Here is a 25936-nt window from a genome sequence, read left to right as displayed (position 1 = left end):
ATTTCTACTGAAAAGCGAGATAATATTAATTTCTATCTCTTGAAAAGTGGTCGCTACAAAAAGCAAAAGCAGCTCTGTATGCATACACTTAATGCAGTCGTATATGTATTATATATAGATCTAATTTAGTCGCAGTATACGTATGTTGATGGAAGGAATTTCGATTCTAAAGTTACACCTACGTTTTGTGGCACGTGTAGTTTGTTCTGTTCAAAATGACTAGAATTATTCATGTAGATTATAAATGATTTATTAAAACATAAAGTATAAAAAAATGACGTCAGAGCACCTCTTTTTATTTATTTCATAATTATCCATGTTGGTAATGTTTTAATAAAATCATTCTGACTGCTGTATAGAAAGAAAAGAAACAGAAAAATATCCGATGAAAAATATTCTACTGTAATATTCTAAGATGAAATGAAAAATACAGTTGACGATAAAAACGATAGATATTATGATATAACATTTATGACGAACCAATAATATTCATTTGTATTCTCTATTTTCAGCTGCCCGTTGTAGATCCTTTTCTGGAGAAAGTTTCGCTCTCTGATCTCGGTGAGTACTGTTCTATTAATTATTTACTTGTACATTTATATATTTTGCATTGCGCTTCGATTGGTCTGCTGGGAGTCGGGATTCAAGGTTCTACTGATTATTGATATTTTATATAAATAATGTAGTATATGGATTTTAAACGAATAAAATATTCTAAAGGCATTAAAATTAAAAATAATAAAATAATGTGTGAGAATGATAGAAAAATATTCCGATAAGTTGTTCAAAAAATGATGAAAAGATTCCATTTTACTTATAGTTTATTAATAGACTAGAGATTTTCATACATTTATACCAAGTGCAAATATACACAAAAATGAATAAGGGTGAGCATACATAAACGTGGAAATATATATGCGCATAAAGCATTAAAAGTGAAATATATCTCATATTTATAACAGTTTCAATTCTTTATCACTGCCTGTAATTTGCATAAATATCCATAGTCTACTTAGTAATAAATCGCTCCGACTTATATACTATACTATACTATATTATATACTATACTATATATACTATATATATATATAGAATTGAAAATATTTTATTAATTAAAACATGAAATTGTATTATTTTTTTCTGTTGTTTAAGCATCAAAAACCCCAGGAGACTTATTATAAGTAATTAGTAGTTATTCGTATAGACTATGCAGATGATTAAACAATTTATATATGTACATTTTTACATAAAACGATGTCACAATGTTTAAAATTTACAGTGAAACTATTATAATCATATATAATTTGAAATTAATAACAATGAATAATATATATATATACACACGAAAATTAATGGATAGTTTTTATTAAATGAAGTGTATAATACATACACTGATTATATATACTCGAATGTAGGTATGTTATACCATACATTGATTTAGCTTTTCTTGTAACTTCTTGTTTAACTGTTTGCTAACACAAACTCCTTCTGATGATATCCTAATGCTAATAAATTAAAAGTATTTTTGCCCTTTTTTCGAATCTTCTTTTCTCTGTACACATTAGTATTATTACAATCCATCTCATTTTACTGGTCCCACAACCGAGTCAGGTGATACAATACTTTCGTGAAAGCTTTCGAAGGAAAAGAGGGGAAAGCTGGTAAATCGATGGAGCAGGTAACATATTTATAAATAAGCGGTAGTTCGTAAATAAGATGCGCAGGATGGATTTGAATGAATTATTAAATCTCGTAGAATTCTAATGAAATTTTTTTATTATCCGTACATTGAATAATAAATAAAATACGATATTTTTATATTATCTTTATTTTTTAGTAATTTTAACAAGATATTGACGATGTTTTTAACTTTTAGTAATATAAAATATATAAATAATATTTTTAATAGCACGATTTGTAATTTATTACGTTTCTAAATATGCTTCGGTTTGGGTCATAGTATTTGCATGAGGTAAATTTTGCTACATTTAATATTTCACAATAAAATAAAATACAATTATTGCAATTGTAAGTGTTTATAAATATAGGACTTTATAACTAGATTTTTACGTGCAAGGATACATAAAATATCTAAAGTATTATAGAACACTTTTTATAATATTTAATAAGTAAGACAATTTTCTATCTAACTTCCATCTTTCAAATTATATTTCGAGAAAGACGAATGCCTAGAAATTAAGAAGGAACTTATTAGACGCAAAATGGGTAAAATAGCAATTCTACTGGTACTAAACAAAGAAAAGGTGTAAAAAGATTTGGTAGTATCCTGATAAACGTGGATACTGTCACATTGATATTGATTCGTAGAAGTAGAATTTAGACTTGCAGACAGAATTAGAATTCATGGATTGGATAGAACTGGATTGAACGTATTAGCAAGGATGTTCTATATGAGATAATTTATTCGAATTCATTTCTTTAATATGTTTAGTGTTGAATTAAATTACATTACGTTAAATTAAATTAAATTAAATCAAATCAAACTGAGAATAAAGTACAAAATTATTAAAATAAAGGAAATGACACTTATTTAAAGAAATATACGTAGTAATCAATGTGACGTTGATTAAATGCATAAAACTTGTCAATTTTCATTTGCATTCACATCCAAAGTACCTGCTTCGAATTACTGTTCATGCTTGCTTACTTTTCGTCCCATCTCGTGTTTGATTCTATGAAAAAGAAACATTCGTCGCAATTACCTTTTTTCTTAAAAGAAAATTCAAAGTACACAATATCGCAAAGAGAAAGAAACGAGAACCGAGTTAAAAACTCACTAACTTGACAAAAATAAAAATTGTCCGACTAGGAACGAGTAAACATAGCGAACGAAATTCAACAGGAAACTGTAAACATATACCTATACCTGTATGTACAATTTTACATAGTTATGTACTGGCTGTTTCATGCCGTGCAGTGCACAGAAATTTAGTTTGTTCAGGCTGGGTTTCCGAGTAGAAAATATAATATATCCTATAAACTCACGAAAGCTCTAGAATGTTCCAAAAATTGTCCATACATTTTTTTATTTACATACCTACCTCCTATTTTTTAATAAGTCGTACCATTTTTGTTAGAAATAAATTATACCAAATTCATATTTGCAAGGATTGAGGTTGACTTACCTTTAATTCGTTTATACGTTTAATACGTTAATTCGTTTTATTTTTTTTAATTGGAATTTGATGTTAGTATTATACTAATTTTTTTTTATCAAATTAATTTGGTTTCCTTGATAAAGAATGATAAATCGTGGATTTTGTTGTCTTTTTTAATTTTTAATTGTATAATTATACAAGTTTTTAATTAACAAGTAATTCGGTTAACCGGTTAATGCGACTGACATGATAACGCAATGAATGTTACACAACTCGAAAAAACGCGATTTTCGAGTTATCACTATGAAAATGTTGCAGACACGCTGCTCAACCCACTATGAAAATCTTGTTCATTTATCTTCATAATTTGGTCGATAAAGAGCAGTTACCTCGCTTTTTCTGATTCAGATGATGTTGTGCTGTTTTCTATAAATGCGTCTTATTGTGAATTGCGTCCTAACTAGAAAGAGGGATCTCCAAAGCTAGAAACTAAAAATGAAGAAAAAATACACTTGAACCTGTTTCATAAACATTATTTTCCTTCTTCGTAAATTTGATTTAATCGTGTACAGAAATAGTGTTTCGCTTCTTCAGGAATATCTAGTTCTTCGAGTTGAATCGAAAGAAAGAAATATCATCGATATCGATCGAATATCATTCGATTATGTACAAAAATTACAAATACAGTCCTCAATTTCTTATTCCTTTTTGAAGTATTCCATTCAATTTTGTTAGATGTTTCCGGAATTTTTATTATCTTCTTCCCTTTCTAATCAGAACTGTTATTTCATTCATTATCTAACAAAATCGTAACCTTAAATATGTTAACCTATTAACCGGATCATTTTGCTAATTAACATTCAAGGAGAAGAAAGACTAGTTAATTTTGGTTAGAACAATTTTAGTCCTTGCAAATATAAGCTATGTAACTGGTTTTTAAGGCCTATAAAGAAATTATATAGGAAAATTCGATTAATTAATTGGTTAACTCATCTTCTCTGGTCTTCTTCTTAAGAAGTTAATTATTATGCTTGAAAAATATTTCTATATACGTATGCATTACAACACTTTCTACTCAAGAAATTCGATATTACTCCAAACAACGAAAATTTTTTGTTCATCATGTTGAAACACCGTATGAGTACTTACAACCATCGTGTACGTGCGAGTGTAATCGATAAATTACTCAGTAACGTACGGATTTAGGGGGTGATATTTGCGATACGAATATCCCAGGTCGAATCGACCAAAAACAACTTTAAATTAAACCAGGAAGCTTATCCTGTGTACTCGACGATCTATATTGGTTGCTCCTTGAAATTGTGATACTGAGTCCTTCGGTATTCCTCTTCTCCCCTCCATTTCACTGTCTGTCGTGGGTGGATGGAGCCGATCGATGAATTCCCGGGAGTCCAGCTCGCTCGCGTGTACGTTAAACAAAGACAGAAGATACGGAAATTCCAAGAGATGTGACGGATAGAAAGGGTTGATTCTTGAATACGCGAAACTGATAGTAGCATAGACAAGTGAGAGAAAAGGGAACATAGACACACGAATTTTCGAAGGAAAAAAGAAAATGAAAGAAAGAAGGTAAATAGCAGAGAGAAAAACAGGGACAGGGAAAGAATGCACCTATAGATGGATGCGATAAACGGAGTGTGATTTTCGAATGTGAAGTTTAGCAAATTTTGTATGGTGTAAAAATGAAGAAATACGTGGTATACTTTCATAAAAAAAAGTAGACATTAGGTTTTCATTGTTTACCGAGATTTGTAGGTAGCGATAGTCTTATATTTCACGTATAGATGAGGGAAATGGAAAACATATACATATACATATACAAGGATAGATAGAGGTTGTGGTTTTGGGGAGTTTAACGTATTAAAAAATGATAAAAGTGCACGCTACTCACGTTATCGCGTCTCTTGTGATTGTTGAAAATACTAGATATTTATAGCTTGGTACTACAAGTTTCGTGTTTCACGTATGGTTCATTTATAGCAAGTTCAGATTTCATGATACATCTCGTAGAATGGTAGACGAAGTGGCGAGTAAAACAAGGGGTTAGAAAGAAAATAGTAGAGATAGTACTTTATCGAACTATAAAATGGGAGTAGAAAAATCCTCGGCTAACAATAAGGGGGATGGATGAAAGCAGGGCAGAACCGACCAAGGGAGAAGATAAGCTCTGACCGGTGCAAGGTCGGCGAGATTGCATTCTATGACGCATTCGCACATTTGTATTTGGGTCTAGGTCATGGGGTGGTATACGTTCGATAATACGGAAACTCGACAAGGCGAGTTAATAGAATTTTTGTACTACTTCGTTGCTGTGTTTTCGATACGTTGTTTCTGCTTCTATAGGTACACATTGTTGCATAACATTTAGAGAAACAGGGTTTCATTGTTTTGATCGATTACAGTCGATGAAAGCTTACGATGGTTTGTGTATTGTACAAGGTATTTCGATTATGATGAATGTCTAAATGAAGTGAATTTCATATTGAAAATAAGAAAATTACTAAAAAGAATTTACATGCATTAATAATTGCAAGCAGCACTTACTATCTTTTATAGAATCATTTAATTATTTGAAATTATCTATTAAATCACATAGCAATAATAAATTTGAGTATCTTTAATACCAAAGGTATACACCTACATACATATACAATATACGGGTATACATATATAGGGTGGTTGGTAACTGGTGGTATAAGCGGAAAGGGAGTGATTCTACGCGAAAAAAGAAGTCGAAAATATAGAATAAAAATTTTTTTAATTTTTTTTTCTTCTCTTTAATTTTTCCATTGAGACAACGATCTACAGTGAGATCCGTTATAACGAGACGTGATAAAGTGCACGCGTACCGAGCGAAAATTCAAAGTCGATTTTCTCGAAAACAAAGCCTCAAACGAAAAATTGTTGATTAAACAATGTACCATATTTTTTTTACCATCTTCTACCAGTTCATGTTTAATGGTATTGTACTTTTGAAACACCCTGTAAATCACTTTCCTGCTACAAGCGATTAAAGTTTCTGAACAATAATGCACATGTACTCGATCGGCAAGCCTCGTATGAAATATGAAAAGAACGGAAATACATATATAGCCTGGAATAAAAAGTTAGACGAAGACGAAGCTTCGTTGCAAAACAAAGGATCGTTTGTTTGTTAGGAAGCTGTATGAAGAAATGTTGTATTACTTGGCGGTATATATACGTGCAGTTCCTTCAAACAGGTTTAATGCTCAAACGCGATTTTCTACAACGGTGGTCTCTAAGAGAATGTTTATTTATAATTCAACGATATATGTATGTATACATAAATACATAGGTGGATATTTGGGTTGAAGTCATTGGAAAATCTACTACTGCTGTTCAAATTTGACTATGTCTATAACCACTTTCATTATGTTCGGATGGGGCTGAATGATAATTCATGCTATTACGATTTTATACCACCGATGAAATCCAACTTTTCGTGATGTAAAATACAATGCTACCTTTAATCTTTTGTCTTTTAATATTTATCAGCATTTTAATCTAATTTCAACTCAAATGTCAGTTTTTAAATTTACATATAGGTACTAACAATAAGTATGTATATAGGATGTCTAGGTTAATGCAATATACGTATCAGCATCTTTAATTTGATAGAATATTTAATACTACAACTACCAACTTGACCACTACAATAAATATTCTGCGTATAAATAATTATAAATAAAGTGATACAATGGAAAAAAAATATATAATATATATATTATAATGATTTGAATCATGATTTTAAATAAAATGTAGAGATACTTTATTTTGTACGTCGAAGACAAGGCAATAATATGCTTTTGCTCCTTTCAAATATACTATCATAATATACATACATATAAGAATGTTTTCAAGCAATTTTGCAATTGGGCTATATGAGAGTACGGTGGCTATTTTCTGATCGCGTTATATATGAGGTCCTATTGTATTGTGCCAAAATCACATATTGTGTATAGTTTTTGATAATTGCAAAAGCAAAAGTACTAAAATCTATCGTTTTGGCAAATTGATAGTTGTATTGTTCAGTTGCAAAGAAAAATATGGAAGACTCTAAAACATTTTATTATTAAGTGTTAGAAAATTCTGTTAAAAAATATGACAGTTGATTAATAAATATTAATAAAAATTATAAACGTCAGAAATACCGAAAACTCTTGGAAACAAGCTATAAGGATCTTCTTATTCGCGAAAATTGATTGGTATTTACTTACTCAGCTGAAAATAAAATGCAAATACAGGATACGTATCTTTTAAACGAAAATAACCTCTTATTAACGAAAATTCCTTTCAGAAACTTGAAAAATATTTTTGACAGTTCAAGTCTCTAAAACTCATTGACCTGTACTTACACGGCTTATCCGCCTAAAAAGAATGTCTTTTTATTGCGTGTACAGATTCATTTGCTATTTCTACATTTAATCAATGATAACCCTGTTCTAGATGAAAGATTTTTTCCGCAGTTGTATATCTTTTATTTTATTCTATAAAAGGTGCACCATATAATTGTCGAGTCATATTTTGTCTATTTTTTTGCAAATAAACTTTTGTTACGTAAAACAGGCACGTAAAACAAAGGCGTAAGAAGTAAGGAGTTTTACCTGTTACAATTCTCAAAAGCAGGCGCAATATTAAATGCTTATTTTGAATAAATGCTACTCGTTTTAATCATTATTGCAACATGTTCCTCAAGGGGCAATTATCTGTAGAGTACAAATGACTGCATTGAATCATTCCTTTCGAGCATTTCGTTGAAGCCGGATCTCGTATAGTACTGTGTAATAATAATCATGATAATGGTTATTATCGATTAACCGTCACTATGCACGTGACTGTATTTGTTGCTAAACCGAGGCAATCGATAATTCTAGCAGCATATGATGTTCCGATTAAAGTATGTTCGATTAGCGTTTCATTATTTTTGGAACGTTCTAATTTATAGTAAAAAAATTTATTCGAGTCAAATTTTAGGTCATGAAGTAATCAGTAATCCTTCCTCTTATTTTATTTTAAACTCACTTTTGGCTAGTTATCTATTTTTTACATAGCTTCTTCAGAGCTTCTGTATTTTATATGATTCAAGGAGATAACTTCCCTCTTACATTATTTAAACTTAAACCAAGCTCAACAGTAATAATCAACAAACACGTGAATATGCAAGTTAACTTATAATTTACATCCCTCACTAAGGAAGAAAATTCTTATTTAGATAGGCTAACTATTCGAGAAAATGAAAATAAACATTTTCTCTGTCAATAAATCCACATAGGAATAATGAAACTTACTGTCAGCGAAACACCTGGGTCTTTAATACAACTCCATGCCTGAACAAGATAAAAATACGAAAAATAGAAAGGAAAACAGCCATGGAATTAAAATATCTTGAAATAAACCAACAGGGAGAAAGCGAATATATCGTAATATAGTAAACAAGCAGTTTTTACCTTGAAAGCGATCGTCATATGCGAGTAACATCGTAAGAAGAGGAATTTACAAGCCGAGCCCCTTGCTGGTAGATCGCCAGATTTACTCGAGCATCTCGAGTATTGCTATCGATCAGGTAGCTAGCCTATCTACTACTCTCTAACTCAACTATTGCTTCGATCCAATTTCATCCAATGATCCAATCTAAACAATACTATTTTACTTTGACGACAAAGAAAAGCAACAGATCGCAAAGCTATCGACCTATCTATCTATCTAACACATCATTTATTATACGTGTTTTATAATTAAAGATACAGGAATAAAGCCGAGTAGGAAAATAGGAAATAGGAAAATAGGGAAATAGGGAAATTCAAAATGTGAGATAGAGGAATCTCGACTGAATTTTTTCTTGGCATGAACATCAGCTTTCGTGTGGAGTTATTCTTGGCACGATCGTCCATGACGATGACGAGCATCGTCGATGAGGTGGTGGTCGGCAATAGAAGGAAGACACGAAGTAGTCGGAGACGGTTATTCGGTTCGCCAGCGACGGAATCGAGGAACTTTGCGACGCGTCGTCGGTCAAAGAGTGATGATTATTGGTATCGAGAGTAACCCTATTGCGGATATAGAGTTGTCAGGTGAAACTTTGGTTCATTAAGACGATCCTCGAGAGCCTAGAAAACTAGAAACTCTTCCAACTGCGAATAGTCTCTTGCACTTATTCCTTTTCATAATCGTTATACTTACGATTTAATCTCAGATTATCGTTTCATTTTGGAAAAATAAGAGGAAATCATTTGATATATTATTTTCTACATTTATATCTAAATATGATGTTTTCTAAATTTGGTCATAATGTGGATAACGTTATTTACTGTGACACTCCTTTGTGGAAAGATAAAAGATAAAATTTCTTGGAGGGGGGGGGGTATAATTTTTATATTTTCTAAATTTAAATATAAACATAATACTTTCTAAATGTTATAATAACATGGGATTATTATGGATAATTTTCTTTTTGAAAAAGTAGGAGGAAGCTGTCTGGTGGTGTAATATTTTAGTATTTTCTAAATTGTAATATAAATATAATCTTTTTAAGATTTTATTACAACATGGAATTGTTTCGGACAACTTTATTTGTGAAAAATTGCAATCGTTATATGATTATCAAGACTCTTTTAGCAAGATATTTAAGTTGGTTAGGTACATGTTAAATGTTTATATGTATATGAGAAACACGAGTGATAATAATTGCCGTGAGAGGTATTGAGATAGATCTATTGGTGAGATATTGTGATTAGAATGACCACCTTACATTTGACTGAGATCCAACTGTCAATTATCCGTCACATATCCGACCGATTGGCAATGAAAATGTTCCTATTTATAAGTTATGCATTTGCAACATTTCGATATTATATTCGTGTGTTTTTGTCAAGGGCTCCTACTGGAATTTTTGGAAAATTTCTTCTCGTTAAACTCAGTATTTTCGGCGAATTTTTACGTTAAGGGTAATGATCCATAGATCATAGATCCTCCATATACAATAATATTTTGATCTTATTTTAGCAACTTATCGTAAATAAGAAATTCGCTTCGCTGGATTGTATTCACTTTCTTCAAATACCGTTTACTCTACGCATAGATATATCGATCGCGGAGGTATACAGTTGATCCTAGACTATAAATAATCGTCCTTCTTAAATGAACGCATCCTCGAAAATTTGCAGACAAATTGCTTCGCCTCCCAAACTATTCCAACATATTAAATATTTCTATTATTTTCAACTACAAATGAAATATATTTTCTATTTTTTTATTTTTTATTATTAAATATAGCTTAAATTATCCCTCAAAACTTTTATTTTTCCAATTAATAATATCGCAATAAGATATTAGAATATTATAGTAAAAATGTAGCATTTCTTGGGTGCCAGTAAAAATCCACATGTTTCAGTTGACTGGTAGACTCGAGGAGGAAGTTATCATTTATAAAAAAAGTATTTGTTATCCTAACAATAAAGTTGGATACTTATAGAAATATCTATAAATCTTCGAAACATTATTCAACCAAATAATTGGATCATAAATTACAATGTAAAAGGTTTGCGCATCAAATTCGAAGTTCGCCAAGTTACTTTTTGCCATGATTCGTCCGACAGCTCAAGTGTCATGGACCAAATAAACTCTATTTCGATCCTCGGTTTTATCAGAAGCCAGATCAATTTATTTGCATCCTCGATGAATTTTTCGCCACCAGCAAAAACATCCTAAATTTTAACGAACAGAATTGAAATTTCATCTCGCGATTAACATTTAATAGTTTTTAATTTCACTTTAATTTCAATTCGGTATCGAAGATTCATTTGAAAAATTGCTGTAATTCTTTCAGCCGAAATATCGATTTCTTTATAACGTTTTTTTTTTTTTTTAATAACTTTGCCTCTTTGCCTAAACTTTAAATCAAGTAAATGTTTTTCTGTTATTTAATCAATTGAATTTTTTGCATTATTCTTTATCATAGATTCAATATTTCAGCTTTCCAAGCAAAGGATAACATATTATGTAGTGCTAAAAATCGCAGTATAAGTAAAAAAACAAGGCTATCTTGTAGCCTTTTGGAAAAATACTAAACATGCTTCAATCCAGGAAATTTTATTTTATCTAATTTTAGAACTTGGAGATAATTATAGGAATTACTATTATAGATTAATATCTATAATTGTCGTTAATTTTCATTAATATCTAAATTATAATGCCTACATACTTTTATGTTATCGATAGATAACTACTGATTTATTTTTGCATCATTGCCAATTGTTATTTGATCTTTTTTATTATTCTACAACTGTCGATATTCGAATTTTATTACATTTGTTTCCCTCCTTATAATTTTTAAAATTACAAATCTTAGTAAATGTATAGTTCACATTTCATTTTTTAGATATAATTGTAGACTGAAAAAGCTGTAAAAAAGCTTTTATGAAAATATAGTATGATATTATCTCTCTTCTGCAATAATCCCCGAGCAAAATTGGGGAAAGGTCTATTGTGTAAAGCAAATCCGTATAATTAATCATAATCGAAAAACTCGGTGGAATTCAATTTGAGCCTCGTAAAACATTCTCTCTTTTGTGTATGTGTGTGTGTATCGCCACTTCCTTCTTGTTACGACATTATAGATTACCGAAAATAATATTTTCCTTTTATCCTCATTAGCATCGTGGATATTATAATCAGACGAAGAATTCATCTGACAACTCAAAAGTCGGTCTAACTTCCTAGTCAATGTACATGGAGAAACCAAATACAAATACAATACATAGAGAACTTGAGTTCTGTGTTTAGTTGGTTCCGTAGAATGAATTTACTGATTAAATATCGAAAATTTTGAACCAGTTTCGTTCAAATTTAGCAACTATTGACAGAATGATTTGGAATTATGAAATCCCGTTTCAATAATATACAGATACATATACATCATACAATGATTAATTTAATTCTCGCACTTTTTACTAGTCATAGTAACGTCGCAATCAAACGTCTAAACATGGAATAAAATTTCCTGAAAAGGAAAGAGGAAAGAAAAACTAAATGTATGCATTAGAACAAATATAGATATAATTAATGAAAATTATTTCAATAAGAAAAAGGGCTTGGTCATTGATTTAAATCGCCAAGATAGGCGTTTCGATGATGAAATCTCGAACAAGTTGTGGTTCGAGTAGATAGTGAATCGGTAGTACGATAGAAATTTTCGAGGCGATGTCACCGCGGACAGAATCAATATCAGGGGCAAAAGTCCGGTCACGGAAAGTGACGATGGAAAATAATGCTGGCCCTGCATTATTACTCGAATGCTAAGGGAGTCGGTGCCACGTTGAGGAAGGTCACGGGTGCCTGGTGGAGTGAAGACGGTGATCCTGTTTACTCGAAAGATCTCATCAAGGAGTTTGAAGTGGAGAATCCACCGCTCGAGGATGAGCTCGCTTGGATTCTCAAAAAAGGTATTTCGCTATCCGACGCTTGATATTTCGAGTTCCGAGTGTCGTTTCCAATAGGAGTTTATATCGTTATGAGTGAACGTTATCGTTGATAGAATTGTTACTGACGTTTCTCGTAATTTGAAACCGTACAATACCCGATGGATGAGACCATTTTATGTGAATTTTTCGTTTAATCTGTTATCCGGGTCAACTGTTAATTAGAAACTCGTATGAACATGAAATTGGAAATTAATCAAGACAAATCAATTTTAGTGCCTCCAAATTTAATAATTGGGAAGTTTTTTTCACCACGCTGTTAAAACATCACGCTTTGATAAACTATACATTAGAGAAATCAAATTTTCAATAATTGTATCTAGAAAGAGAGATAGGCACCGCTAACGAGAAAATATTGAAGCACAGAATGCAGAATTCAATAGTATAAGATTCAACTCTGCAACTGGAATTGTCGACAGACTGTAACTTGTAGCGACTACTGGAGGGTAAAATGTCATTCTAATTCACAGATTTCATACAAATCATTTTAACGTCAAGAGTATTTTCAAATTACGGCAATTTCCTGACTGGAGAATTGGCGTAATAACCACGACGTAGTTATCATTCTGACTTTTATTCCTTCTATTTGACCGTGCAAAACGAAAAACAGGAAAATCGATGTAACGCATGTGACGCATGTGATGCGTTCAGACCGTTGCACGTCGCGTCGCGTTGCAAAGCATGAACAGGTACCTACCTATTCCGAGCATTAAACATGTTAAGGACATTGTAGTTATTAGCGTTTCTAAATTGGTATATAGTGAAAATATGTACATAGTTACACATGTATATTTACAGTTTCGGATAATATTTAAAATTTCTTTTAAGTTTAATCTATTTAAATTTTAAAAATTTGTTTGAGAATGTGAACAATTTTTAATGCAAATACATTTTGCATATTTTGTTCGTGATTATTAGGGAAATCTGCAAATTGTTAAACACAAAACAATTTTCGTATATCTTTATGATTTTTTGCAGAAGTAGAAATATTGGGTTGGCAACTAAGTGATTGCGGATTTTATCAATACCACTTAATGACAAAATCCGCAATCACTTAGTTGCCAACCCAATATCAGATCAAAAGATGATTTAACGATGGCTTTGAGAGTTTCGTGACGTCATAATCGAATACTCATTTTGAGAAACTGTTTTTTGTTAACTATACTGACGCGTTTCCCAGCCGATTCACCATCACTCTCTTCATCAGTATATTTAAAACACGATGACGACGAACGACAGGTTAACTGTACTGCACAGTCTTCGCCAGTCAGTAGCTTCATGATCTTTGTACAGAAAGCCCGTGTAGTGAACGTTTCTCTAACCAGCACGCGTACAATTTATTCCAGCATAGTAAGCGAGCCTTCGTCAGTATATTTATAATTCACATTTAATCAAAATCTAAATTCTTAAATCTACTATACAATCACCTTATCAAAAGATAGTTTCACCTATTGTTATCCGAGCAGAGAAACATCCGTTTGGCCAAGGTTTCGTCAATTTTTACGCGTTCAGTTCATTCAGTTCATCACACAGTTCCTCGCACTTATCATTGTTTTCGTTAGTGTACTTGTACTTTAGTCTCTGGTACAAAATAATGATTTGAATTTACAACGCGATCTCTTTAACGATAGATAGATGCATGTTCCCTTTACAGAGAATTCGTTTAACGAAGAATTTATTTTTATGTATGATGATTTTTACTCGATATTCCATATTCAATTTATTACACGTTTTACGAGTCGTTGGTATACTTGCAGTTGACCTCACAATCAGCAAATAGAATCTTTATTTTCCCATGCAATTCTATTATCAACCAATCGATTCGTAATCGTTTATCCGTTTTATACGCGTAGTAAAATTGAACGAAAACGGAAGGACAAACAAATAATGTGAAATGTAATGGAATAGCTTAAAAAAAATGATCTCTGCTATAGTGATGTAGAAAATATATTTTAATGAATGTTTTGTATGTTTTGTATAATACGTATGTTTATAAATACTTGGAAAGTCTATGTTACTTGTGAAAGAATCTCTCGTGTGATTCAAAGTTAGTGTTAATACACAGTGAATTAAAAGTGTTAATTCTCAAAATTAGTATTACATATTTATCATATATACATGTATATGGTTTATATGTGTACGGTGAATGTCGGTGCTACGGCCTTGATTTTTCTGTAATTTGCAATTAATCGAGGAAACGAGTTTTTTATTCAACCATATATGTCACGTAACATACAGTGACTCACGAAATATGTACATGAATACATATAAGAATTTTTTACGAATATATTGTATGTAGGTATATAGAAGTCAGAAAATATGTACTGCAAATGTATTTAGTAAAAAATTAGTATACGACATGAATAGTCATTCTAAACCTGTAATATACAGTGTCAATCAAAGATTTCTATAAGTATCTGAATACTTTTGATTAAAGAGAATTAGTTGAATTTCATTTAACTTGTAGCAAAATAATTATTATAACGTATTAGTGAACAGTGTACAGGAAGACGACTTTAATTTATTATTCATTTATGCACTTCTAATTACCTTTAAGGTGGAAGAAAGTTATTGTGTTAAGGAAAAAAGGTGATCAGATTCATGAAGGATACATATAATCTGAATGGCGGGAATTTAACTGGAATTTTGTTCACTTCATATGACACCCACAGATCCATTTTATTCTATCACAAGCTGTTATTCAACGGCACTTCATCCTATTGACACTGTTGTTACAGTTCTCCCAGTTTCGTGATTGTTTTTTTCCCCGTCTCATAGTATTTTTACTCTTTTTCTCTTCCATGCTGCTGCTATGTTCTCTTAGATCTTGTATATTTGCGTCCTCGAGAACTTTCCTCGCTTTTCGCCCCTTTTTCTCTTTTTCTTCTTTTCTGTTTCTCTCTCTTTCTCTCTCTCTCTCTCTCTCTCTCTCTCTCTCCCTCCTGTTATTCATTGTGATTTTGCACGTCCTCGAAAAAGCTGTTGCTTGCTTTTCAAGGGTGAACAAAATGATAAAAATGGTAAGTGTTTCGTTTCATATTCTGTTCCCGATATTAAAACATGTTGTTCAATCTGTACTTCATTGATTCGTACTTATTACGTTTAAGACGTTACGTTTATTTTTATCTTTAGTTTTCAAATTTTCATTTGAATTTCAATACATTTTATTTTCAAATCTCACGTCAACTCATATCGCGTTTGTTGGAAAAATTTCATAGACTTTTTATTGGTATGTCTATTATTTTTTATAATCTTGATAATTGTTATCTGATATATCTATGTACTGTTCTTTTCAACGGTTTAATAGCAAAGTGTCTTTCTTTTTCAAAAGTTAGTTAACATAGCAATATCTCGAGTGTGTTATTATCTTAAAGTTAAAGTAAAGTTCTTAGTACATTACTACTTCTTATTTCACTACTATTAATACTTTAATAATGGGATTGTTCGAGAAAACATTATTAACACATTTAGGCTATGTAAAAGTACACATGTACGTCTTTTGTATATTATCATTTAAACACTGGTTACATAAAAGTATCTCTTTTTATATAAAATTGTTGTATTTTGATCAGAAATTGAATACTTCAGAAAAACTTGTTATAATATTAATATATCAATATAAAAAATGATAACGACGAGAGTATGTTCATATATTTTTTCAATATTATTATGAAAATATTGTTTTACTACATTAATAGTGATATTATTCAAAGAGAGATAAGAGAAATTATCTTAAAATACAATATAATATTGCATAAAATGAAAAAAGAAATTAATTTATATTTTATATTTCATACTTTTTTATGAAACCATAATTAGATACATGTAACGTCTGAATTGATATGACATACATTCATTTATTCGCGTCATAAAATTTTTAATATCTGAAGCAAAATTATTTCTATTATTTCCCTCATTCATTACCCTCTCTTTTCTCATTTCGTTTATTACGAAATAAATATCATACATACGAAAACAGTTAATAATCGTCATAATGCATGGAAACTTTACAGCGAAACAGCATACATATGTATATACTCTAGCTCTGAGTAATGGAATTCTAGGCTACGTGTTGCTAACGTTATACCTTACTTCCTTGTTATTAGAAGCAACTGCGTATATTACGTAATGTAACAACAAATAAGTAGTACACTGATATACAGAATGTTTCATTTATTTCGAATTCTTAAATATCTTATGTTATATACTTCTATCAATGAAAAAATTGTATCAGAACAAAATTAGTTGATTCAAAATATTATGATATTTTGAGTTATATATGCAAAACAATATTCTTGTATTTACATTCTGTTTGTTTTTTATATGATAAGCTCTACAAAATTAAGGTTAATATCATTTAAACTTAAACTAATTTTTATGCATTGTGAAGTAATTAACAAGCAACACTGTTTAACTGATAATGGCATCACGCAGATTTTGTCATATTAATTAAAAGTATACTACTTATAAAAACTTGTAAAAATTTAAACAAAAAATTTTCATGATACTCAGTACACATTTCTAATAAGCGATTCTCTCGTATGTTTGTTATTTTGACATAACTGTATTTCATATTTGTTATATATATTCAAAGGTAGCGCCAAGACTTTTGATTCGGCGCCGAATTCTGTTACCATAACCTATCATAATATAGTCACAACCACGGAATCACGGTCGTGGTCATAGCCATAACAGTTATATCTATAATATAGGTCGTACTCGCAAGTATGAAAAGTATCATTTTATCAAGATTAAACTATTTGAGTATGTGAAAGTGTCAAGTGTCAACTTCTTTGTTATGTAGATTAAATGTTATAATAATTCGTTCCGGCTGATAAGGCTTGAAAGTAATTCGAAAAATATTGTGTAAATTGTAAGAACATTGTGACATCGCATGAAAAAATAAAGATGCTACGTCGTAACCAAAAAGCGTTACTCTACTGTGAACTATTTGGACTTTCAGAGGAGGACGAATCACAGATTTTCGTAAAGTTCTTCAAATTTCACAAGTGTTATGATCTAATACCAACCAGCGCTAAATTAGTTGTTTTTGATACGCATCTCCTCGTCAAGAAGGCCTTCTTTGCTCTCGTCTACAATGGTAAGTTGCAAAATTATATATTTATATTTATATATATATATTATATATATATATATTATTATATATATATATATTATATATATATATTATATTTATATTTATATATTATATATATATATTTGTATAGCATTTTAATGATCATTATTTCATTTCATTGCACAAAATCAATTTTTTGTCATGGGAAACATTTACATTTACTGCATGCAGTATGATTTAATACATTTGTAAATATTTAACAAATTATTTTTTATATTTTTGTATTTATTACTGATAAAATTATTTATTTTATCGTATATTACATAAATAACTTTATATACAGGTGTGAGAGCTGCACCACTATGGGACAGTTCAAGACAAGAATTTGTTGGAATGCTAACTATAACAGACTTTATAAAAATCTTACAGATGTACTATACCAGCCCATCTGTAACAATGGATGAATTAGAAGAACATGAATTAGATACATGGAGAAGTAAATATTTTTTATCGATAGATGTTGTATAGATTATATATGTTCAAAGATATAAATATTTGAAATTTTATCATTTTAGAAGTCTTGAAAGATCAAGTGCATCCATTAGTGAGCATTGGCCCAGATGCATCTTTATACGAGGCCATTAAAACTCTAATTCAAAATAGAATTCATCGTTTGCCTGTGATAGATCCAGATACTGGAAATGTTCTCTATATTTTGACACACAAACGAATCCTTAGGTTCCTGTTTCTTTATGTAAGTATGAAACAAGAAGAATTGTAAAATCAGAGGAACTACTTATCGGCATATATATCTTATTTGAATAATTCATTAACAGATACACGAGCTACCAAAACCATCTTTCACCAGTAAAACATTGAGGGATCTAAGGATAGGTACCTTTGAGAACATAGAAACAGCAACAGAAGAAACTAGCATAATTTTAGCTTTAAAGAAATTTGTTGAAAGGAGAGTTTCTGCATTACCAATTATTGACACTGAAGGAAAGTTGGTTAATATTTATTCAAAGTTTGATGTTATTGTAAGTGAATTTTATAAGTCTCAAATACTATACTTTTATTTTTAATAATATTACCTAATACGTTATTTTTGTATTTTCACAGAACTTAGCTGCAGAAAAAACATATAATAATTTAGATATTTCATTAAGAGAAGCAAATGAGCATCGTAATGAATGGTTTGAAGGAGTTCAAAGTTGTAAATTAGATGAAACCCTATTTACTATTATGGAGAGAATTGTTAGAGCAGAGGTATAATCTTCATATTTTTCATATTAAAAGAATATGTTAGAAATGATTATTGATTGTTCATTGCAGTACATTTTAAATAGAACAGAGCTTATAATTATTTAATTTTGTAGTATAATGTACTATTTTATATGACTGTGAATATATATAAATAAGTCATGTAAAACTTTTTTAGGTTCATAGGTTAGTAGTGGTTGATGATGATGATAAAGTAATCGGTATAATTTCTCTATCTGACTTACTCTTCTACCTCGTTCTTAGGCCTTGTGGTAAGAATATATCTTAATTTACATTTTTTTCGAGACAAAATACACAGCAGTAATATTATTAAGATTAAAAGGTATTAATAACAAACAAATATCAATGCTTAGGTGAAGATGGCAGTAGCAACAAAGATAGTTCTGTATCGTTAAGAGCACAGGATTCTACGTCAAAGGCTCCGAGTTCTGTGCAATCGGAGGCTTCCATTCCTGATGGTGAAGTAGAAGCTGAACAAGATACAGCTGAAGTAAACCAATCCGAAGAAGCACCCGCAACACCTAGTCCACCGCTGAGTCCTGCAGCATCAGATATTTCTGAACCTCAGTCAACTTTAGTAAATCAGTCTCAAGAATCTGCATGGCGAGAAGTAGCCGTATCAGGAGGAGATTGAGCCAATATTATCTTAACATGCCATTAAGCATGAAATTGTGAATCAATTGTTTGACTATAACGTCAAACCGTTATAAGATAACGACATCAAGCAGTGTACGACTAAGCTTGTTTTTCGTTTGTTCTTAATGCTTGCGTGTACAATGCTTAAGAACTTAGGAAAAATATGCGAAAAATTGTTCTTCGCTTGTTCAATCAATTTACGTCACAAAACTAACTGTTATCTAAAATAATGTAATCGTGTTGAAATATAATCGCGTGAAAATGATGAAATGAATTTCACTGGACGCGACAAAACGATAATGCAATGCTCTATACTGTATAAAATAATTAAACTTAATTTTTTATGGTACAAATGCTACTCAGCGTAAACGTTCGAGCTTCTTGCCAGGAACGATTGCTACGCCATTATCTACTCAGGGTATGATATTCTGTACACCCTTTCTTCAATCGTACACTGGGAATGTTTCAGTAGAATTTTCGAGGAAACAAATAGTAGTTTCTTGCATCCTTTAGATTTATGATGTTACTACGCTCCTAATACTGGTATCCTTGTATTTTATTTCAAATCAAAGATTATGAAGTAATTTACTTTACTCATATAGTATAGAAAAATGTGCAGAAGACATAAAACAGAATAGTCGTATGTCAAAGAGTGCTCCATAATTAATAAATATGGACCTCGTTTTTACAGAGGCCTTCCATGCTTTCTCCTGACAGGAACGAAATACAGTGTTAAGCAAACGTCTAAACATGTACATATATCCTGTATGTTTATCTATAAAAAAGCTTCTTATCCATGAACTGTCACGTTGGATGTCTGAATATTAGAAACTGATATGCATAATAAACGATTTTCTTTTAAACGATTGCACAGCATGTGATATTTTTAAAAAACGAAAAAAAAAGAGAAAAACATGGTGCTTTTGATCTTGCGTTAACTCTGATATAACGATAAAATGGAAGTAGTGTGCAGATAATGAATAACAAACAATAAAATACATAGGTAGTAGATAAAATGTTCGAAATTAATTGTATTATCTAACTTCTACATAAGCTTCACGAAATGTTTCACAACAGGAAAGCAATACTTGTTAAATTTATATGTTATTATTTCATGTACGTTTTTTAAGAAATAACATTTATGAGATGAATATACATTATTAAGTACTGAAAGGCCTACAAAATGTGAAAAATAAGAACAATTCCACAACTAATATGCGTTGTCACGGGTATTTTAATTAATGTATAAAAATACTTGCAGCACTTCGTTCAAGTTATTTATGAAACTATTTAATTACGAACATATTAAGTCTTTTTAGACTTGTGTGTATATACATACATATAATTTTACTTTGTAGCGCTTCTTTTAAATATTTCTATGTTTGTGTTTGCTTTATATGCAAGAGATTTTTATAAATTAACTAATATGTTCACAAATTTTCCTTTTGAAAAGAGAACATGTTAAAATTTTTACGATTTCTCACTAAATTCAATACGTTATTAATCACTGACAAAGAAACAAGTGGCATTCGAAAAGAAATACAGTAAATGAAACATTTTATAATTGTATTTTATGTTGTTATTTTTTACATGTAAGTGATGATTAGTTAAAAGAAATTATTTCGAAAACTGCGAAAATTGGTTCTCGTAAATATTTATAAAATTAATAGTATCATACAAAGATTAAACAAGCACCGATATTGAACTGTATTTGAGAATTATATAAAATAGAAGCTCTACTCAATATTGTATATTGTTTAAATAACAAATTATAAAATGAGTGGCAGAAAGCATTCCTGTAAAAATGTTTTATTAAAAAAACACTGTTTCAGCCTGAAACAGACTTCATTCTACGCTTACTGCATGTAAGAAGAGGTGGAATTATAAATTATGCAGGATATCTGCATGTGTTACATTTATGTGGAAATCTGTATATAAGTGGCCTCTGTGCCGGGGAATATATTTTCCTTTTTGGCACAAAGCTCCATTTCGTCTACAGAAATATAGATGAAAACTACCTATTTGAATCTTGAAGGGGACAGTGCCTGTAATTTAGTGAGTTTATTCCTAGGTACATTTACAAGGATAAGAATAAATATTCCATTTCAGATGAGAGCACAGTCAGGATAAAGCAAATTTACGTTAGTATTAATTATCAAGAGGCGTAGCGAGGGGACAATGATTTTTGTACAGCTGAAATGATTGTAGCCGAATAAGATTTAGTGTGCTATAGCTGCGAATATTATTTCCTTTTAGTACAAAATACGTTTCAACTTTACAAGTTGTCACGTTCACTGTTTTTCTAGTTTTTAGACGTAAAGAAATCTACAGTAGCCTACATTCTGCAGCGCATCCGATTTCAATATTATTACATGTTGTAGCTGAAAGCACAAGTTAATGTAACATTAACAGGAAACATTGTTACTGTTGTGTGAGAAACCATTGAAGTCGGTATATGCTGCATTCATGAACCAAAACACTATAAACAAGGTATTAAGAATAAATTGTACAATAAAAAGAATTAATCGAATAATTAGACAGTACACTTAGTCGCGTCGCAGTACTGTATATCCAGGGCAAAAGCTATTAGCGTATTATTCATGTCCCTTGTACATGTAAGGTACAAATGAAAAAAAAAAAAACGAATTGCTGAGTGACAAAATACATCGTAACTGAGACATTTTATTTCATTGTTTGTAATGATTTCTATGTGCCTTTACCCTATCTTTACATTATACTATACATATGTATTAACATCTTTAATATTCTCTATCTAATACAAATTTTTTAAAATTTTATAAGATATGACATATATCAAACATATGAAAATATAAAAAGATTTTCATTATTACTTGTGAACAATACTAATAATTAATATTAGATGCTGATAATTCGTGATTACTATTATCTTACTTATTCTATTAACGAATTTGACTTCTTTATCTTCTTATGCTGTCTTTTTGACAGTTCATCTTTCCTTAGTTCATGTTTACGGGAAATCTGCATATTAAAAAATAAAAAGAATATCATTTATCTTCATTAATTGAAGTTTGTAAATCAATTAGAAAAGAAAAGAAATATAACAAATCACTTACAATTTCATTATTTAATCTTGAAGGATTTGTTTTCCTTTGCTTTCTTTCCATTGATCTATCTTCTTTGTTACTAATTACTGGCATTTTCTCAAATAACATATCATATTCTGAATCAGAATCTGAATTGCTTTGCATAGTTTGCTGTTTTCCTTGAAAATTCTTAGTGGTTTTATTCTTACACTGTTGTGTATTTTCTTCGTTAACTTCTTTATTCATAGCAAATGAAAACTCTGAACGTAACAACATACATGATATTTTTGACGTTAAATATACCTGCAATATAGGACAATATATAATAAATAGCAACTTGATTAAATTAAATACTTGATAAATACTATTCTTTAATATAAAATTTCCCAATACTGAATTATTTTTACCTTTCTTAATAATTCTTTTGTATTCATATGATGTATTTGCAAAAATCTATCTAAACCAACACTAATAATGTAAGGTTCAATTTTACTACAAGCTATTCCTGTTACAGCTCCAACTGATCCTTTATATGTATTTAATACTTTAGCTGGTTTTCTTAAGTCTATGAGATTCATTATACCTTTGCCAGAACCAACTATAATCTGCCTACAATTAGATAATCAATTTTTCATATTTATGTATGATATCCATTAAAAAATATACATTACATTTTGTTATGTATGTTATATACACATACCTTTTTTGTGGCACCACAGTTAAAGTTGTTAATGCTTCATTTTTTACTTCAACATTTATAACAGGTCTTCTTTGTGATTTTGGATCATATAAACGCACCTTAAAAGTTTCATTTTTGTATAATGAAAAAATGTTTACATAATGTAACAACTACATATTAGAATCATACATATATCAATTAAGATCTTACATATCCGTATTTACTAGTTGTAACAATTTCTTCTGTACCAGGAAGAAAATCTATATCAGAAATCCAGATAGGAACCCTTAACTGTAACCAATCAGGAGGTACATTTTTCTCTATAAATATTTGTGTTTGTTTTTCTATATCAAATAATTTTAATGCATGTTCTTGACCTCCAGTAGCTATTATTTGTTTATTTATTCTCGAATGACGCATTTTATCTAAATTTTTACCAGCGTTCATCAAAAATCCATCTTCTTGAAATCGCCAGAGTTTTATTTCTCCTGATTGTACAGCAGACAAAATTGCTCTGTAAATAAAATCTCATATTAAAATTATACACCGCAATACTATTTGATATTTCTAAAAGTTACTTACTCATTATATCGAGATATGCCAGTAATTTTTCCTGCTCCAATATTGCAAAAGAAGGAACATGTAAATGTTGAACAATCGGTATCATAAACTTTTATACTGTAAAATAAAAGAAGTTATGATATTTGTATAAATAATAAATGAAATTTCAGTATAATCGATAAATGACTTATTATACATGACCTCCTAATGTCTTTTACACCACACGCAATTAGAATTTCTCTTTCCTCATCATCACCCCAAGACATTGTCGTAACCTCATCGTTATTAGTTATGGAAGCCAAATTCTGTATATTTTGTGATGTACATTGTTTTTTATCTACTCTTACACCTGTCGATAAAATGCACAATTGAATTTTATATATTTCGTTTAGCTGCCATTATTATTAACACAATATTTCGTACATAAAATAAAAACGATCTTTTTAGGTTAATGTATTCTCCTAACCTATTGTAAAACATCCGATTTTTCAGATTAAAGTAGACATAATGTTAGAATTAAGTATTTACAATTACCTTTGAAAATTCCAGATTTACCACCAACATAAATATCATAATTATCTTTTCTACTCATTTTGACTAAAAGTAATTTTATAAATAATAAAATTCGATAGCAAGAACGAACAAACGAATATGTATAAACTTCGAATAATAACTACAAAGAGCCGTTTCCTGGGAGCGGGCTCCGTGGTATATGGATACGCATTGATGATTGGTCGTGAATGCGAAAGCGCAAGTCTTATTTTTATACTTTTTTTTTTTATTTATTTATTAAAATTACAATCAATTCTCACGTTGAGAATTTATTTTTATACTGACTTCAAAAAAGAGCGAAAGTATCTCAACTCGATGAAAATATTGTTTTTCTTTCTTTTTATGTACGTTCCCCGATTTCTTCGAAACAATTTGATCAAGAGAGATGATTCTGAACGCATCGTATACTTCATGTTCTTCCGTTGATTCCGTTAAAGAATTTTTTACATTTGTTTATTGTCAACTACTGTCTACTGCAAAGACCTAATTTTTATGCATGTTTTTCGATTGCTCCTTACTGGATTAACCTATTAGAATGAAACTTTTACATCTTGTAGGGCTAATTCACCGATTGGTCCCGTTTACAAATCTTTTTATATTTCTCCATTTTTAACTATTGTTATCGCAAATGACCTATTATCATTCACTGATTTCATTTCATTATGTCTGATCGTTTCTCCACAAACTGGAGACATTACTAGAAGCGATAAAATTGCGGCGGTTCTTTTACAAAATTATTTCTGAAAGCGTACTTTGTCCGTTTTTGCATATAGGCTTGTCGCTCAAAGCTGATTTGACTCGTTTGTTTTTATTATTAATTTCTCTTTTCAAGCATATTTCGGTCGCTTCTCTATACATTGGTCGTAGGAAGTAGACCTCAACTATTTCTTTACGACTGAAGTCCTCGTAAGTTTTGTATTTCTGCAAGAGCTTTTATACGGTTTATTAAAAATTATGCTTGATGCTAAACCAAGTATGCTTAAGCAGTTCAAACTTTTTACGGGACTGAGAATGATGTAAATTTGGCCTGTTGCAAAATTCTTTTTTCCAAGTTTAATTACAATCGTATTTGAAGTATATATACTAATTATCCTTCTCTATCACTGTTCAAAATATAATATCGGTAGCGGAGTACAGTTGATTTATTCTTTATTCATTGTTTAGTAAGTAAATGAAAAATATTAATCGTTGTTGCATATGTGTTTAAATACAATATAAATAAAATAGAAATTATTTCATATTTTTAACGCATTTTCAAATCAGTAATGCTTCTTTTTGCAAAAATTTTGTATCATCTAGTAGGAGTGAATTGGTGTAGCTGATTAACTGTTTTTTTTTTTAATACTTTAATAAAGTACTTTACAAGTACTTTACAATCAATTCTCGCATTGAGAATTTTGAGTAAGTTTCTCTGGCGTGGCTCAGTGACATGCCTAATTATTTAT

General features: G+C 30.3%; 2 protein-coding genes across 2 annotated transcripts in view; one reads left to right on the top strand and one right to left on the bottom strand.

Moving 5' to 3' along the window:
• SNF4Agamma (SNF4/AMP-activated protein kinase gamma subunit) overlaps window positions 1–22319 on the top strand; it is a 133757-nt gene extending 111438 nt beyond the window's left edge. The window contains exons 9-16 of the mRNA XM_033346735.2: window positions 513–561; window positions 17601–17738; window positions 18058–18210; window positions 18290–18468; window positions 18551–18754; window positions 18837–18983; window positions 19156–19249; window positions 19352–22319. Coding sequence (XP_033202626.1) covers window positions 513–561; window positions 17601–17738; window positions 18058–18210; window positions 18290–18468; window positions 18551–18754; window positions 18837–18983; window positions 19156–19249; window positions 19352–19632 — 1245 coding nt within the window. The 3' untranslated portion in view covers window positions 19633–22319. The remainder of the gene's footprint in view (window positions 1–512; window positions 562–17600; window positions 17739–18057; window positions 18211–18289; window positions 18469–18550; window positions 18755–18836; window positions 18984–19155; window positions 19250–19351) is intronic.
• On the bottom strand, window positions 22281–24632 carry l(2)k09848 (WD repeat domain 74 lethal (2) k09848). Its single transcript, XM_033346744.2, has 8 exons — window positions 24474–24632; window positions 24141–24288; window positions 23961–24056; window positions 23589–23892; window positions 23400–23497; window positions 23107–23308; window positions 22730–23002; window positions 22281–22634 (listed from the first exon to the last, which is right to left on the bottom strand). Exons 1-8 carry the CDS (start codon window positions 24529–24531, stop codon window positions 22548–22550), a joined length of 1266 nt encoding a protein of 421 aa, XP_033202635.2. The 5' UTR covers window positions 24532–24632; the 3' UTR covers window positions 22281–22547.
• Between the last annotated feature and the right edge of the window lie 1304 nt (window positions 24633–25936).

Source organism: Bombus vancouverensis, chromosome 2, assembly GCF_051014615.1.
Source record: "Bombus vancouverensis nearcticus chromosome 2, iyBomVanc1_principal, whole genome shotgun sequence".
Classification (NCBI taxonomy): domain Eukaryota; kingdom Metazoa; phylum Arthropoda; class Insecta; order Hymenoptera; family Apidae; genus Bombus; species Bombus vancouverensis.
Note: the sequence above shows the minus strand (reverse complement) of the source record. Positions and strands in the feature narration are given on the sequence as shown.